The following is a 15530-nucleotide window of genomic DNA, read 5'->3' as shown; positions in this document are numbered from 1 at the left end:
TGTATTCTGTTATTGACTCAAAATAACATATTTATACTGTAAGTATTACATTTCCAATTGAGAATTATGCACGTAGCGTCTGGAAGTAATTCATTTTCGTTTTGAAAATACGCAACACAGCAGCGACAATTTATAATTTATGATATCCACATAAGTATATTAATGGAAAATTACTCACGTTTTACGATTTAAAAGATCACTGAGCAATTACAGACAGCACTTGTAATATTTGCAGCATTCGAAGAGTCTTGTAACGTCACTTCGAGGAACTTGACACCAGTTGTTACGTTTCCATGACAACAGTAAAATTAATTGTAATTTAGTTCTACGTTTCAAAGCCTATCTAGATTACTGTATTCCATAAAACATAACAACAATATTTATTACAACAAATATATAATTTCAGAAATAATTAGAGTAAAATAAAGTATAAAATTTAAAAAAATACTTTTAATCCCAAAATACAAGAATTATACAATTTCATAATTATTCAGTGAATAATATAAATTTTGTCTAGAATATACAACAATTAAACTGTTTATTTTTTTTTGAAAATATTGATGGAAAATTACTCAAATTTTACGATTCAAGAGATCACTGAGGTATTTCAAACAGCAATTGTAATATTTGTAGCATTCAAAGAGTCTTGTAAAGTCATTTCAAGAAACTTGACAGCAGTTTCCATGACAACATCAAAATTAATTGATATTTAGTTCTACGTTTTAAAGCTATCTAGATAAATATTAAAAACTTGATTTAATTTCAACAGAGAATATAAGCGTAAATATACAAAATTGAAACTTATTTTTAATAATTATTCTTTGAGAATGTATAAATTATATACAATGAAAATGTAATTAAATTCAACTAGATTGTTAACTGGTGGAGAATCCTTTGTCGATTCGACCCCTTTTGAATGTCATAAATCGCTTAACGAATTCACTAGTCGTAGAACTATAAATAACTATTTCAGAGTTCGATTCCATTCAATAATTCAAGTCGCAGCAACACGGAATTACAATTCCTGTTCCCGTTTTTGTTCTCCAAAAAGTTGCACGCTCGCATTCAAGTACATAACTATATTTATGGCTTTGCTACAATCATATGTTTTCATTTAATTTAAGAAAATCTGTCCAATTTTTTGTCTATCTAATATTATCATTTTCTTTACAATTGATTAATTTAAATTAATTAAAATCTTTTCATTTATTCATACTTTTTCCTGTAGTTGCGTAACAAGTAAAAAATAATAAATGGTTAAATATCAAAAATAATGCACTTTTCATTTATTTATACTTTTTAAAGAAATTATATCTAATTGTCTTCAGAATATCTTTCTAATCTCGTAACGAACAAACGTACTTGCAACAACTGTAATCTATTATAATATTCTTAGAGTTGCGTAAGAATTAAAAAAGTAAGAATGGTCTAAATGTCAAAAATAATGTACTTTTGATGACTTAATTACTTCTAGACAATACAAATGATGTCCTCACGAAAAATACTCTCTCACTCTCTCTCTCTCTAATCTAAGCGTGTTTCTGCTGTTAAGTGTATTGCTTTGTACAAACACCCTCCGAAAACATCCACCGTGTGACACGTGATTAATTTAGGAATTTGGGATGCTCCATAAATTTCCCGTAGAATGTAAGACCACATTTAGGACAAGCAGTGTAATCATTTATTATTGTTTACTTTGCGAAAACATTGAGATGAAATTTTCTGTATAAAGGAAATTGAAAGAAAATTGATATTTCGTTTCATCATTTTAGGATTTCATATTGATATTTTATATTTCATTGTTTTTTCTGTTTTTATTTTCTTTTCTTTTTGTCTATGTCAAAAAACTGTTCAACTCATTGCCATAATTGTGGTAGATTGTGTATGATTAAAAATTAAAAAAAAGGATTTTAAATTGATATTTTATATTTCATCAGTTTAGGCTTTAACATTATAAATTTTCAACAAGAAATACTTTTAAAATTTAATTTATATTATTATAACGACTTTTGTTGAATTGTTTTAAATTTAATTTTAAATTCTTATATTTAAATTTTCTACTCTTAACTCTTTTCAATTTTTCATATATAAATAACAGAATTTTAAACTTAAATTTTCAATATTTTATGTCTATAAATTTTAGCTTTACAAACTAAAATATATGTTTATTTTCACTTTACATTTATAAATATTAAAATCATGTTTTATACTTTGATTTTTAACATTATCACTTTGTGAAAATCTGTAAAAATTAAAAAAAAATCTGTTAAATAAATTTTCAATATAATTATTATTAATAAAATAACTTTACATTTAGAAATTAGATTTTTACTGTTAAAAATACTTTTAGAAAATGTTTTTACACTATACAAAAATCTAAGTGATTCGAAATTATCTAATAGACAATGAGATATACTACATTTAGACTGAAATCTTACTATATTTCAAACTTAATGTGTATGTGAAAAGCATTGAAAATAAACAAAAATATAAAATAAATTTAAGAAAAATCATTTTATTTTCGTTTAAAAATTTTACTCTAAAATTTTATATAATTAATCATTCTTAGATGTATAGAAAATGTTCTAGAAAGTTTAAGGAATTAACATCTAAATAACTAGTGATTATATAAAATGTATAATTGGTTTTCATTTTAAGATTTAGATTATTACATTTTAAACTTTTCAAAAAGTTTTAGAAACTTTTAAGTCCAACCAATTTTATAAATAATTAATAAACATTGAATGAAAAGCATTGCGCGCATTCTTTAATCAACCATAAGAAAGCGTGGGAAACGTAATACACTTTGAAATTCGAACTAAACTGAATGCAATTGCTAGGTTTAATAATAGTTATAAATAAACCGGTGACCGAATCTGCGGTAATAAAGGAAGAAAACCGCCAAAATTCAAAACAGAAAACATCGATCCGGCTTAGGGGCCGGTCCAAAAAACGAGGGGTTAAATAAGATTCCCCTTACCGAAAAAAAAATAAATAGTGTTTGGTAGACTCACCAATTGCACTCGAAGCTGAAGAATTCAATTGGTCTCAATTGGCTATGAACATAACACAGATGCGGCGTGATCTTCCTTCCTTTGTAGAATGCACCGTCCGCAGAGCTACACAGCGTTCGTCTGACTGAATCCAAATGTAAACGAACACATGTTATTTACATTTGCTCTCCCAAACACATGTTCGGAAGAATGAAGACGCATTCTATTTTCTGGATCGCACGCACCGTGCTTTCCATCGAAAACACCGACCAACACCATCTATTATCGCGGATAACCAGTAAAAACGAACCCATTGTATACTGGAGTAGGTTATTGCGTCCATAGTAAATTCTTCTTCTGGTACACTTCATAGTTATTTTTTTTACCTTTGAGGCACTTTTAACCTATTGCAAATGTTGTTTATAGGATTACAACACTTTAACTTTGATTATTGTATAATGCTACCTTTGATGTAACCAAACAGCTGATGTTAAAGTTATGTAATATATGCTTTTCAGAAGCTCTGGTGTTACTAGTATTGCATAACAACTCTTATAGGAGGAGTCACGAACGTTACCGAAGGACTTTGAATACACCCTAAAAATTAAAAACTAAATCCTTTTAAGAAACAGAAACATTCCAATATAATAATAGAAATAATTGTTTTCAAATTATATTAACATTCAACAATTTTGTTTATATAACATATTTTGTTTTAATCATTACGGACCTATTTCTACTTTGACAATCCATAATTTAATATCCAGGGACGGATTTAGGGATTATTTTTAAGTATTAGTAGAGGTCCCATAAACAGTATTAGTCGAGGGCCCCGCAAGTTAAGATTCATACTTGAAATTAATATAAACAATTTTATGTTTTATACCAATTAAGAGTATCTTCATATTTAAGAAGAAGTAAACATTTGTTTCTACCAGACCGGAACCGCAAACCGTAAACCGGAATTTTGAACAGAACCGTAACTGTAACCGGAACGTAAAATTGCTCAATTGAGAAACCGAAACCGGAACAAAATTTTAATTACAGTTAATTTCGGTTCAATTATTATTTTTTCATTAAATTCATTCATAATTGCTTTCTTTCATGTGTGCTCTGTCAAAATTTGGAATTAGTCTCAATTTTAAATTTTAACTAACCAATTTAAATTGTTTTTTTTCGACTTTAAATTTAAATTTCAACTGGAACTGAACTGAAATTTTTAGACGAACCGAAACCGAATTTGGAACGATAAACATTTACTTGGAACGTATTCGTAAACCGGAACGAAATTAATTTCGGTTCGACTCTCCGGTTCGACATGCTACTCAAAGCATGAATTGAATACAGTAAATTTCTGCTTTAAATTTTAATAATTGAATCAAACAAATTAAGAAGTTTTTTTTGTTATTTGGAAATAACATGCAATAATTTGATTTTCTTTACCCAGAAGGCACATTAATAGATGGATTAAAACCTTAGTTTGATGCCTAAAGTATTAAGATTTGACACGATTATTGCAGTACTGGTAATTTTTAATTTTTGTTGTATTTTCTTCAATTATTTTAACAAACACTTCTATATAAATTAAACTTCATATTGATTTTATATATAATGTAGTTAATATAATAATTAGGGCAAAAATTCTTTAATCCTTTCGTCCTAATTTGTGCCAATAAATGTGTGTAAATAAATAATATCGGTAATAAAATAAATATTTTCATTGAATAATCCATAATAAAAATGTAATTTTATCTTTCATTACCATCAATTTACTTTATTATCTAACATAAATCTGTAACATGAACCAATATTAAATGTACAATAGTGCAGCAACAGTTCTTTGATCTTAAAACTCATTTTTTATATATATTTTAGAAATAATCAACAACATTTCATATTTGTTGTACTCTGTGAACTTATTTTAACTGAACCCAAATAATTTTATATATAAGTAATTTTTATTCAAACGTTTTCACAATTTTTGAACATACAATTATTGATTTTATAATAAATTAACAATACGTAATTTTCTTATTGTCTCTATTCGTTATTTAATTAAAACACATCATTCATTAATATAAAATAATTGGATAATTTTACATAAACGTTTCAATAATTACAGCTATACCTCGCATAGTGCGTTTTTGATAAGTGCGGATTCATAATAGTACGGTTTGCAATTTAAAGAGAAACCAAATTTAAATTGAGTAAAATAAATGTAATAAATTACCACTTCTTCTATACCGTCAAGTCTCTTCTTGTGCGGATTATGTTTTGCATGTATTTAGTTCATCGATTAGTCCGGTTTCAAATAGTGCGGAACCAATTACCCGCACTATGCGAAGAATTCCTGTATCATATTTAAAGTTGACTGTTAATTTCATTGTAATTGATACAATATTAAATATTAATATTACATGTATTCAAATCATTGATTTTGCGATTAAGTAATTTATATTAAATTAATTGTAACAATAAACGTAATTTTATTATGGTAATTTAATTAATTAATTAACATAAATTTATTCAACAATTCAAAGTAATTGATGCAATTTTACAAAAGGTGCATAAACGTTTCAATGATTACAGCAATACCTCGCATAGTGCGGCTTCGATAAGTGTGGATTCGCTATAGTATGGTTTGAACCAAATGATTTATCGATTATTTGTTGTATGTATTTAATTTCTCGATTAGTTCGGTTTCAAACAGTGCGGGATACTAGAGAATCCAATTACCCGCACTGTACGTGTTAATTCTGTATTATATTTATTCATTCAACAATTCAAAGTAATTTATGGTTATTAATTTTTTTATTTAAGTAATTGATATTAAATTGTCTGTAATAAAAACGTTATTTTTTTGTATGAGATGTAACGTCGTTATGAACAGTAAATGACTCTATTAACTAATTTATTGACATCAATTCGTTCCATTACTTCATGCAAAATCAATTACTTGTAAATAATGAGTTTTGTTTCAGGCTGCAAAACAACAACACTTCGAGTTTCAAAACCATAATTTACATATTCCAAGATGCACGCAAAAAAAGCAAAATCAATAGTTCCATCCAAGAAGTTTTATTAGTTTGCGATGGCGTTTATCCCGGTTATATCCAGTAGCATGCATAATTCAATAGACGTTTTCGATGTAGGTGGACAAGTCGAGTAAAATTGTAGAACTACAATCGAACATCGTCACGCGATCCCCCAAAACATTGATATGTAAACAATTTTAATATGCAAATTAATGCACCCGTAAAAAGTCACTGTAAATACGGCAGTGACAAACTCTAGTCGCAATTATAAGGGTGGTAAATTACGTGATTCGGATCTTCAACCGCATGCAATTATACATAATTAAAGCGCTCGCATTATAATTCAGTCTCTCTCGCTAGATGCACTCCAGAATGTTTGCAGCACCGTTGACGGTCTTCATGAATTTAATTGCTGAAAAATACTTCCAGAACTCCACCTGCGTTTACCAGAATCACGACCTGCTAATTGATATTGCTCGGATTCCTGCAGTGCTCGAAAGTTGTTCGCCGCAAATTCAGCACGATTGCGAGGTTCTGGTAATAAAAGCGACGCTCCTCGATCACATAGAAGATATGTACAAGTTCCGTGGGTATTCGCAATACAACAAGAGGAAATACGTTATAATAGCTGAAACCCCAATGGAAGTTGAATTAATTTTCAAAGCTCGCGCTTTAAAATTCATCGCCGATTTGTTAATAATCCTAGTGGAAGAGGAGGAATGCAATTCATTGTTTTGTTTCACCCCAAACGTAATTTTGCAACTCTTCACTCATAGATTCGTCGGATTGAATGGGAATAACGATAAGATGCTTATAGATGTTTGGTTTTCGAGAAACTCCAGTTTCTTGCATGGCGATAAAGTTTTGTTCCCTGAAAAAATCAAGAATCAGCAAGGTCGGAATTTCACTGTAGCTTCTTTCAGCTACTTACCGTTTTCTGATTTCGGTAAGTGAATGGTTTGGTGATGAATCGTTGATTTGATTATTCTTTACAGAATCCAAAGAAGGATCCGAACTCATGTTGATTTATGAATATACCAAAAGGCATAACAGTACGTTTGTTTATAAGAAGAAAGGTCCTTGGGGGACTGTTAATAAGGATTTTACTGGCACAGGGATGTTTGGGGCTTTAGTTAGTGATGAATCAGATGTGGCTTTGAGTAATTTATATGTGCTTTTTCACCAATTGAAACTATTGTAATTATTTTTTGCAGATGGATTATTTTTGGAATTCGACATCTACCGATTCTTCGACGTTTCTCATTCTTATACGTTCCTTGAATTAACTTGCTTAGCTCCACCACCAAAGTATAGTATTTCACTTAAATTTAATATTAACTATTAAAATTTTTAAAAAATATATGACAAGCAATGAATAATAAATTGTGATTAAGAAAGTATAACTTTCATAAGGTTTGCTAACAAAATTTCACTATTCTTATTCAATATAGAAAAATATATTAATTATGATTTAATTTTAGGATTTCTATCGACTGGAAATTCCTTCTTCCAAGAATGAACAGCTCGTTTCTAATTGTGACGCTCTTGACTTTCGCGTTGATGGTTCTGCTCCTATGCGTCTCACGCATCCATTCAATTCCTAAATATATGTATGTTATTAATTTGTAATAATCTTAGATAATCTCTGCTTTCGATTTCAGGTCTTCTAGATTAACGTTTTATCAGTATGTCGAAATGTTCGTATCGAACATTTTAATGATCATGAGGACTCAATTGCAGCAACCTTCGAACGAAATCAACAGATCAGCTTTCAGGATAAAACTAAACCTTTTTTTGATGTTCTTAACATCGGTAGTGCTGACTTCGAAATACTCGATGGGTTTATCCAGCGTCATTGCAGTCCCTTAGTTTGTGTTACAAATGCATTTGAAATGTAATCAATTTGATTTGTGTATTTCGTTTTAATTGCAGCTACGACGGAGCCATAAATTCTCCGGAAGATATGGCCGATAGGAACATGAAATGGATGGCCTTCTCTATAGACTCTTGGTTAAATTACATAAAATACGACGAAACTGTACGCAACTGTTTGTTATCGATGTGTGCGAACAGAAACGTTTTATTTGTTTTACTTTGCAGAAAGTTTATCGTAAAATACGGGAAAACTCTTTGGAATTGGATGTGACCAAAATCAATGAAGATGTAGGTTTTGGAATTCAACGACTATTGTCAGGTAATACACATTTACGTCCAGTATTTCCATCTTCCAATTAAAGTTATAATTAATAATAATTATAGGAAAATCGATAGAATGCATGTATAATTGATATTTCCATCTTTCAGTTAAAGTTAATAATAAATATAACAAATTGGTTATTAAGTTTTTTTTTAGGTTTTTACGTTGTTAATTCGAATCTTAATGATTCGATTCTGAAATCGCATAGAATCATGAATAACTACGTTTATAGAGCAAATTGTGTTTTCTTCTTAAGGAAAAACTCAATTTTACTGCCATCTTTCAATAAGCTGTTGCTTGAAGCTCATCAAGCAGGTCTTGGAATTAAGTGGGAAACTGACGTAACTATTAGATGAAACTTTCAGTATTTGCATGAAATTCGAATGAATGTTTTAGAGTATACTGAATTCGATGGGATTATCGAAGCAATTCGCTTTGGTTGAATCTACTTACAAATTGTCTGGAAGTCAAAAGTTGAAGTATGATCATATTCGAGGAGTTTTGGGAATTTGGTTTTTCGGTTCTGTAGCGTCGATAATTTGCTTCATTTTAGAGTTGTCCACGATGTTAAACTGTCGGTGTTAATAAATTTAATAAATCAAAAGAAAACCCTTAATAATTTTAATTGATATATCACAAATATACAACCAATATATATTAAAATAATAATAATAGTACAATAAAAACACTAATAATATGAATTAGATGTAGTCGTCTGTACTAACGGAATATAAACCAAAAAAGGAATGTATAAATAGTCGTAAATGGAATAAACCAATACAATAAAATCTACGAAATTCTCTCAACGCTAAAATAAAGATTCAACACCACTAAACTACCATATTTGGTTACAAAAAAAATGGTTTTGCAAGAGATTTGTGTGTGTATAAGAGCAAAAAAATATGTGGACTTGCTTTCTTAAAGGGGGTTTGATATGTCGTTCAATTATTGTACTGTAAGATATCTCGGTGTTTGTCTTAACGCTGAGAGAATAGGACTAGAGAAACACGTCATATACTAATACTGCGACAATGATTATTATGTTTATTTTGGTGCTATCCTTCCTTTTCCACTTCAAAATCTTCTGTGCCATCTACTGTAAACCGAAACCTTCTAAAGTAATGTAAAATATCACACGCAAGGCTGCTACTACATAATTTTGACAGCATTTTACTGGGAATGCTGTAAACCGGAGCAATAGTGAAGCATGAGCACACTAAGGCCTTGAATTTTTGCGTCCGCCTGTCCCAAGAGGAACGCAAGCTTCGCCTTCTCGACTTCACTCTCCTCGGCTCCCAACCGTTTGCTGATATCAGCATGTTCGTTTGTAATCGTATCGAAAGTCTTCTTCAGTTCAGTCATCTGCAAATAATTAAATACAGTATTAGATAGGTTTTTATCTGTAAGCGTGAATTTTGCAACCATGGCTGTTATTTTATCCATTTTCTCATCCTCCTGCATGCTCGAGTATAGCTGCCTTCCGGTTTCTTTAGCTATTTCCATGAGGTTTTCGTCGGAGGAGTAGAGCAGGATTTGCTCTAGCAAACGGGTGATGCATTCGTACATGTCTTGGGTGCAATCGGCTTGGATTTCGTCGAGGGCCGAAGGGCAAAGAGAGAAGGGATTTGCCATGACTAGTGATTGTTTCCGGCTGGGCGTGCGTTGTGGGGTTGGTGGTAAACTGCGTGATTGGCAAGCTTGAAGAGGTGCTCCTAAAATGTTGGTTGCGCTTGTACATAAAGAAAAGATATGATCCAAAAAAAACTATATTCACCTGGTATGCAGAGGTTGTTCGCACTGTTCACGCGCTTCATCGCCAAGTCCATATCGTCGTCGATATCATCGCAGGCTTCGGTCATTATGATTTCCGGTTGCGAAACGTCTGCTGCTTCCGGTTTGTTCGGCACACAGTCGGTGCTGGTTTGGCACTTCGCAATGCACTTCTTGTGGCAACACAAGCCACAGTCACGACACTGAACTGCATCTTTCAACCAAATCTAGGAGAAGAAAAATATCAAATGTTAAAGAATTCTTGAAACACCCAACATGTTAATGTAAGTATAGTTCGAACAATTAAAGCTTTCAATAACAATAAACTTCATGAGTCTTTGTATGATTGAAAGCATATAACTATAAATGTGATAAATGCAAGTTTCGACTAAGGATAAACATTACAGTATTGAAACAAGTAATATAAGTACACATGTTTCAAGACTAAAATGTATGATATTAAAGTAGAAAAAATATCTTCTAAATATGCACGGATTTTATGAATTGTTGCATTTCAAATAATATTCTTAATTCAAACCTTTTTAGAGCAAAAATCACAGTGAATTGTCCTATGGAATTGGGTGCGTATAAAGTCGTGCTGATTTCCGGTTTGCTTCTCGCTAGGTTTCCTCTCCAAATCATTGGTAACAACGGAATTCTTCCTGCGCATCTCGATGTTTTCATCGTGTGACCAAACGAAAGACAGCAAGATGTCACCATAGCAAAACACATGTTCGAAACCGGAATGAGACATCAACGGGTGATTCTGCATGTTAGGAATTGTATTGCTCGGTGGTAGGAAAGAGTAAGTTCTAACGTAATGACCCAACATGGAATGGCAGCAAGCGTTCAAAATCTCTGATAACGGAATGTTCGCGAATCCCAACAACGTGTCTTTATCCACAATTTTCCCCCAAACGTTTACATTCAAATACTTGTGTGTTTCCTTGAGTTTAAACAAGAAATCATCGTTGAATGTAATTATTGAGTTGTTTCCAATCTCCTTGCTCTTATGTATATCGATCAGATCGCTTTCCAAATTTTCTTCAGCTTGCAAAATTTCCGGCATTTCGGAAATCGAGTTCTTCTTGTTCAAGATGAAATTGGCAGGTATTGTTATGGCCTGCTTAAAGCTGTGCTGTGGCGTCGATGGACAACTTGGTGTTGGGGTGCTCTTGTTACTATCGCCGCTGGAAGCTCTCTCCACTGAAGTTTTCCGCTTGCGCAGCGTAAAATTCCCGAGAGTCTGAGCAAACTTCGACATATTTTCGTTGCCGCCCGAAATCAATTTCGGCATTTTATCGCTCTTCGTTTTGGGCTTTTTCACATCCACCTCCTCCGGTTTCTCGAGCACCACGAAACTCTCCTGCTCGACGACGTCCTCATCGTTCACGCAAATAACCGGATTCTCGAGTCTGTCAGTCTTCGTTTGCCTATAGTAATAACCGGAGGAGATCCGTTCAATTTTGATGCTGATGTTCACCGATGTTATGGATTTGATGATCTTGCTGATCTGCGATACGTTCGTAATGTTCTTGTTCTCAATGGCTAAAACTATGTCGGCCGGTTTAAGACCCGCGATGGCAGCTGGCGTTTGTGGTGTTACACTTTCGACGATCACAGTGTTCGCTTCTTGCTTGAAAATCACTCCCAGCTGTTGTTGTCGTACCTTCGTCATGGTCAGCTCTAGTGTTATGGAGAAGCTTCCATCTCTTTCATGAATACTAACAAAAGGAATCGTATCTGAAACAACGATTTGTAGTGTTTGGACTTATTTCAATTAGAACTGATTACCAATTGTAAACGTGCAATAGACAGTTTGTATTTCGGGACCAACGGCAAGTCGAGAGACTTCAGTGCAGGACACTTCCAAGAATCCTTGAGGAACTACATCGGTTTCTTCACTTTCCATTTGTCCTGGATCAGTTTTCACGAAGAATGGTTTATATCTAAACGAACATTTAAAAAAAATCCATAAATATTACAAGTTGAAATATTAATATTTTTCAAATTATATTGATATAAAAATTTTCAATCAATTTGTAATAAATACATATTAAATCAAGAAATTATTGTACTTTGGGGTGAAAATTGGTGAAGCTCCTTAGATTCACAGTGCGTGTTTGACGTCAATAAATTGTGGCTTCGGAAGTTTGATTTGAATCCCGAGCAATGCAATTAACTTATCCAACTTGAATATTGAGCGCCCCATTTTTGATATAAACTAGTTACATCATACAGTAGCGAAAACCATCAAGAAAATTACATGATATAAAAAAATAAATTAAATTTAGAAGAATGTACTTATTTATATTTACCTAATTTTATAATTAGGTAACGTGTGTTTCCTTTTAATAGCTTTCTTGATTTGATTCACAATTAAATTAGTGATATTGGATTGTAGCTGTCTTCCCTGGAAATGCGACTCAACAGCAAATTCCATCTCAGGTTCAGTGTAAAAGCTGAATGACCAATGGGTGTAAGGAGTCCTGGTAAACTGCAGTCTAGCTAATCCAGCTATTCTCTTCACTAGAATCATTTTTTGCATAAGAAAATGTTGCAATAAAAATTCGTAATAATATACACACAAGTAACAAAAAGTGTAAAATAATAGAAACGAAAATAAAGTGTAATTGTAATGATTTGAGAGAGAAACCTTTGATGGAAAGGTAAGCTGTTTTGCCAAACTTCATTTTGGCACCGACAGACAGAGAGAAGTTCCCAGTGTAATCCAATGTCACTGAGAGATTCAAAGTTTCTATGTGTCCCTCAGCATCATCCAATTTAATCTTGTCCAATGCTATGTTCTTAATATCAGGGAATTGTGTACCTAAATGCATATCCCTTATCTAAAACAGATGTAATCCACAATACAAAATCTAGATATCTTAGGAGAAACAAAGAAAATAATAAATTATTAAAGGAGACTTACAGTAACAGCTTCAAAAAACTTGCCAATAGTTGTTTTTGTCAGCAACTCATCAAATTCTAAAGAAAGCTTCTTGTACAACCATTTCTTAATTGAATCAGAGTGTCTTAGCTCATGAAAAAGAAATTGCAGCATAAGACTAATTGGTAAACTGGAACCAGCTTTCTCCTTTCCATCTGGAGAGTCGACAAGCTTCTTCAGTTCCTGAAAATTAACAATAAACATTATGCAATCAACTCATTGAGTTGTACATACTTCTGGTAAACAATAGGCCTCTGGGTTAATTTTCTTTGGAACTTCTTCAACAATTGGTGCTTTGTTGAAGTATCTCACTAGCACATAATACTGTATAACTAAGGTTAAAATAGCGCCCACAAATACGGAGACGCACGTTAAAATGATGAACGAGAAAAAGTCCATCGTGTTACGAACTATTTTAAAAATTTGAAAATATCACAACGTTTTTAGAGTTTCTTATTTACTCATTTTAGGGACACAAATCTGTGCACTCTGTGTATGTTTTGCAGCTGTCATTGTTGTGGTCGCTGTTTGTTGGCCCAACAAACGTCAGGTGATTTCTAATTTTATCGTTTTCAGTTATGATTTATGATTTTATTGGATTCGTTTTTAGAAAATGTGTGCGTTCGTGTGTGTTTTTCAAAGTTTAAATGATAGTTTATCTAATACGATTGAAATTGATCCGATGCAGAGACCTCTATGATCAACAAAAGGCAGGACTGGCTGAAAGTATGGATTTTAAAGGATGCAGCCAAGAAATCAAGGATTGTCACTACTATAGTACTTCCTGACATTAGATAAAGTTATTACTTTTCTTAATAACATTATTTTAGCATTATAAAATTTATCATGTAACAAAAGTTACGTAATGTTAATAATAAATCAAGGAAATAACGATTTTGATATGTCTTTATATTTTATTCCAATATTCTCAAACCGCGCAAGCTAGTTACATCGTCGAATATTCAGATTAAAGACAAAAATCTCACCTTTCCGTCGGGCTTACTGTCAACTTCGTGCTATTATCCAGTCGTCTGCTACTAGCTTTCAAACCATCTTCTGTTTAATTTTTCTTTTCAGGATGACCACGCAGGATAATTAAATAATTTAACAAGAACCATAAACAGTAGAGCGTTACCTTTCGAAAGACTCAAATCTAGCATCAAAATTTCTATTTTTGGAGTGCCTGACTATTACTCAAATTTCATGCGATTTTCGCGAAATTCTAGTAAAATCGCAATATGATCGATACCTCGAAAAATTATGAAGATTTTCTTATTTTATTAAACAGTTGGATAAAAGCAAGCGTTGCGTAATTTGCTAAATAGAAAATGTTGCGATATTACAATTTTTGAAAATTTTCTAGTATTTCTTCAATGGACTGTAGTAGGCAACCAAATATACACAAGCGTTTTTCCTTTTTCAAATTTACTAGAAAGGTACGTAACTTCAATAAATATTATTACGCAAATGGGCTACGTAAGAGAGATGCGATGATTATCAATGTCTACATATTTTTAATGAATTACTCGAGAACCGCTGACGACAATTACATAATCTTATACTCAAATTAAAGCTGAAAGTCTTGCATTTCTAATAAACACGTTGGCACTTTCAGTCGTTCTATTAAGAGCTGTTAAATATTATGTTGATGAAAATGCAACCTCTTCACGTTTTAATTTTTTAGAATAACCACAAAGGATTATTATACAATAATACCTTTTGAATAAGTACACTGAAACAATTCTATCATTGATATTTCAATTTGAAGTGGTCTTGTAAATTACCGAAAATATGAAAATATTATTCAACTGTCAATGGGATTTTGTTAAAAGCGCAGTTTGATAGAAACAAAAAGTTTTTGCTTAATAATTCGAAAACTAATGAAAGTTTTGCTTATTTTATATAGTCAGGTGCAGATAAGCATTGCACAACTATTTCCGTAACGTACGTTGTAATACGACCAGTTATCATTTTTCTCTGTTATTTTTTTTTTCTTAATTTTTAGAAAAATACTTAATTTTCTTTTATTTTTGTTGTATAATAGGAAAAGTGCATTGCTTACGCAACGTATAAAGCAAAAAAAAGTTACGTAATGTTCGTTATGTAAGAGAGAAACGACATTTTTTGATGTCAGAAGACAATTACATTATCTTACACTCAAATTAAAGCTGAAAATCTCGAGGAGACTACTGGCAGCTGTTTAGTTAGCTTTTGAATGAGCCAACTGATTAAATTCTATCAATGTTAATTCTATTTTTAAACTGTCTGAAAACTTGAGGTTTTCCTTAATACCTCGAAATTCAATGAACTTTTTTCTTTTTTTATTAAACAATTGCATAAGGGCAAGCATTGCGCAAATCGCTATATAAAAAATGTTGGGACATTACGATTTTTAAACTTTTTTAGTTTTTCATAAATAGGCAACTTATAGGCAACTAAATATACACATATTACTTTTTTTTTCGTTTCTTTTTCTAAATTACTCGAAAGTTACGTAACTTTTTTTTATATATTTATTTTTGTGCATCGTTACGCAATTTATTATGTAACAAAAGTTGTGTAATGTTTATTACGTAACGGAGAAA

At 31.7% G+C, this 15530-nt stretch overlaps 3 protein-coding genes across 3 annotated transcripts in view; 1 reads left to right on the top strand and 2 right to left on the bottom strand.

Annotated features, from left to right (window-relative positions):
- Positions 1-3273, bottom strand: part of LOC108560083 (prolyl 4-hydroxylase subunit alpha-1) — a 42764-nt gene extending 39491 nt beyond the window's left edge. Inside the window, exon 1 of the mRNA XM_017917522.1 lies at positions 3015-3273. The gene's annotated coding sequence lies outside the window, so the exon portion shown is untranslated. The remainder of the gene's footprint in view (positions 1-3014) is intronic.
- Positions 3274-6400: 3127 nt separating this feature from the next.
- Positions 6401-8810, top strand: LOC108560073. Its single transcript, XM_017917514.1, has 9 exons — positions 6401-6974; positions 7024-7188; positions 7243-7336; positions 7510-7638; positions 7690-7896; positions 7961-8066; positions 8129-8222; positions 8382-8566; positions 8622-8810. Exons 1-9 carry the CDS (start codon positions 6401-6403, stop codon positions 8808-8810), a joined length of 1743 nt encoding a protein of 580 aa, XP_017773003.1.
- Positions 8811-8941: 131 nt separating this feature from the next.
- On the bottom strand, positions 8942-13470 carry LOC108560103 (PDZ domain-containing protein 8). Its single transcript, XM_017917555.1, has 9 exons — positions 13180-13470; positions 12928-13128; positions 12652-12844; positions 12314-12524; positions 11790-11944; positions 10534-11738; positions 10000-10222; positions 9648-9937; positions 8942-9587 (listed from the first exon to the last, which is right to left on the bottom strand). The coding sequence occupies exons 1-9, from the start codon at positions 13342-13344 to the stop codon at positions 9396-9398; spliced, it is 2835 nt and encodes a 944-aa protein (XP_017773044.1). The 5' UTR covers positions 13345-13470; the 3' UTR covers positions 8942-9395.
- Between the last annotated feature and the right edge of the window lie 2060 nt (positions 13471-15530).

The sequence above is a fragment of the Nicrophorus vespilloides genome, unplaced genomic scaffold (genome assembly GCF_001412225.1).
Source record: "Nicrophorus vespilloides isolate i.1.1-1 unplaced genomic scaffold, Nicve_v1.0, whole genome shotgun sequence".
In the NCBI taxonomy this organism is placed as follows: Eukaryota; Metazoa; Arthropoda; class Insecta; order Coleoptera; family Silphidae; genus Nicrophorus; species Nicrophorus vespilloides.
The sequence above is the reverse complement of the archived record's forward strand: the minus strand, read 5'-3'. Positions and strand labels throughout refer to the sequence as shown.

Excerpts from the sequence above, each read along its gene's own strand:
- LOC108560073 (XM_017917514.1), top strand. The coding sequence starts at position 6,401 with ATGTTTGCAGCACCGTTGACGGTCTTCATGAATTTAATTGCTGAAAAA. Across the intron at positions 8,067-8,128 it reads ACATAAAATACGACGAAACT|AAAGTTTATCGTAAAATACG; the intron begins GTACGCAACTGT and ends TTTACTTTGCAG. Across the intron at positions 8,567-8,621 it reads GAATTAAGTGGGAAACTGAC|AGTATACTGAATTCGATGGG; the intron begins GTAACTATTAGA and ends TGAATGTTTTAG.
- LOC108560103 (XM_017917555.1), bottom strand. The coding sequence starts at position 13,344 with ATGGACTTTTTCTCGTTCATCATTTTAACGTGCGTCTCCGTATTTGTG. Across the intron at positions 12,525-12,651 it reads AGCTTACCTTTCCATCAAAG|TGAAGAGAATAGCTGGATTA; the intron begins GTTTCTCTCTCA and ends AAATGATTCTAG. Across the intron at positions 10,223-10,533 it reads GTGATTTTTGCTCTAAAAAG|ATTTGGTTGAAAGATGCAGT; the intron begins GTTTGAATTAAG and ends TTCTTCTCCTAG.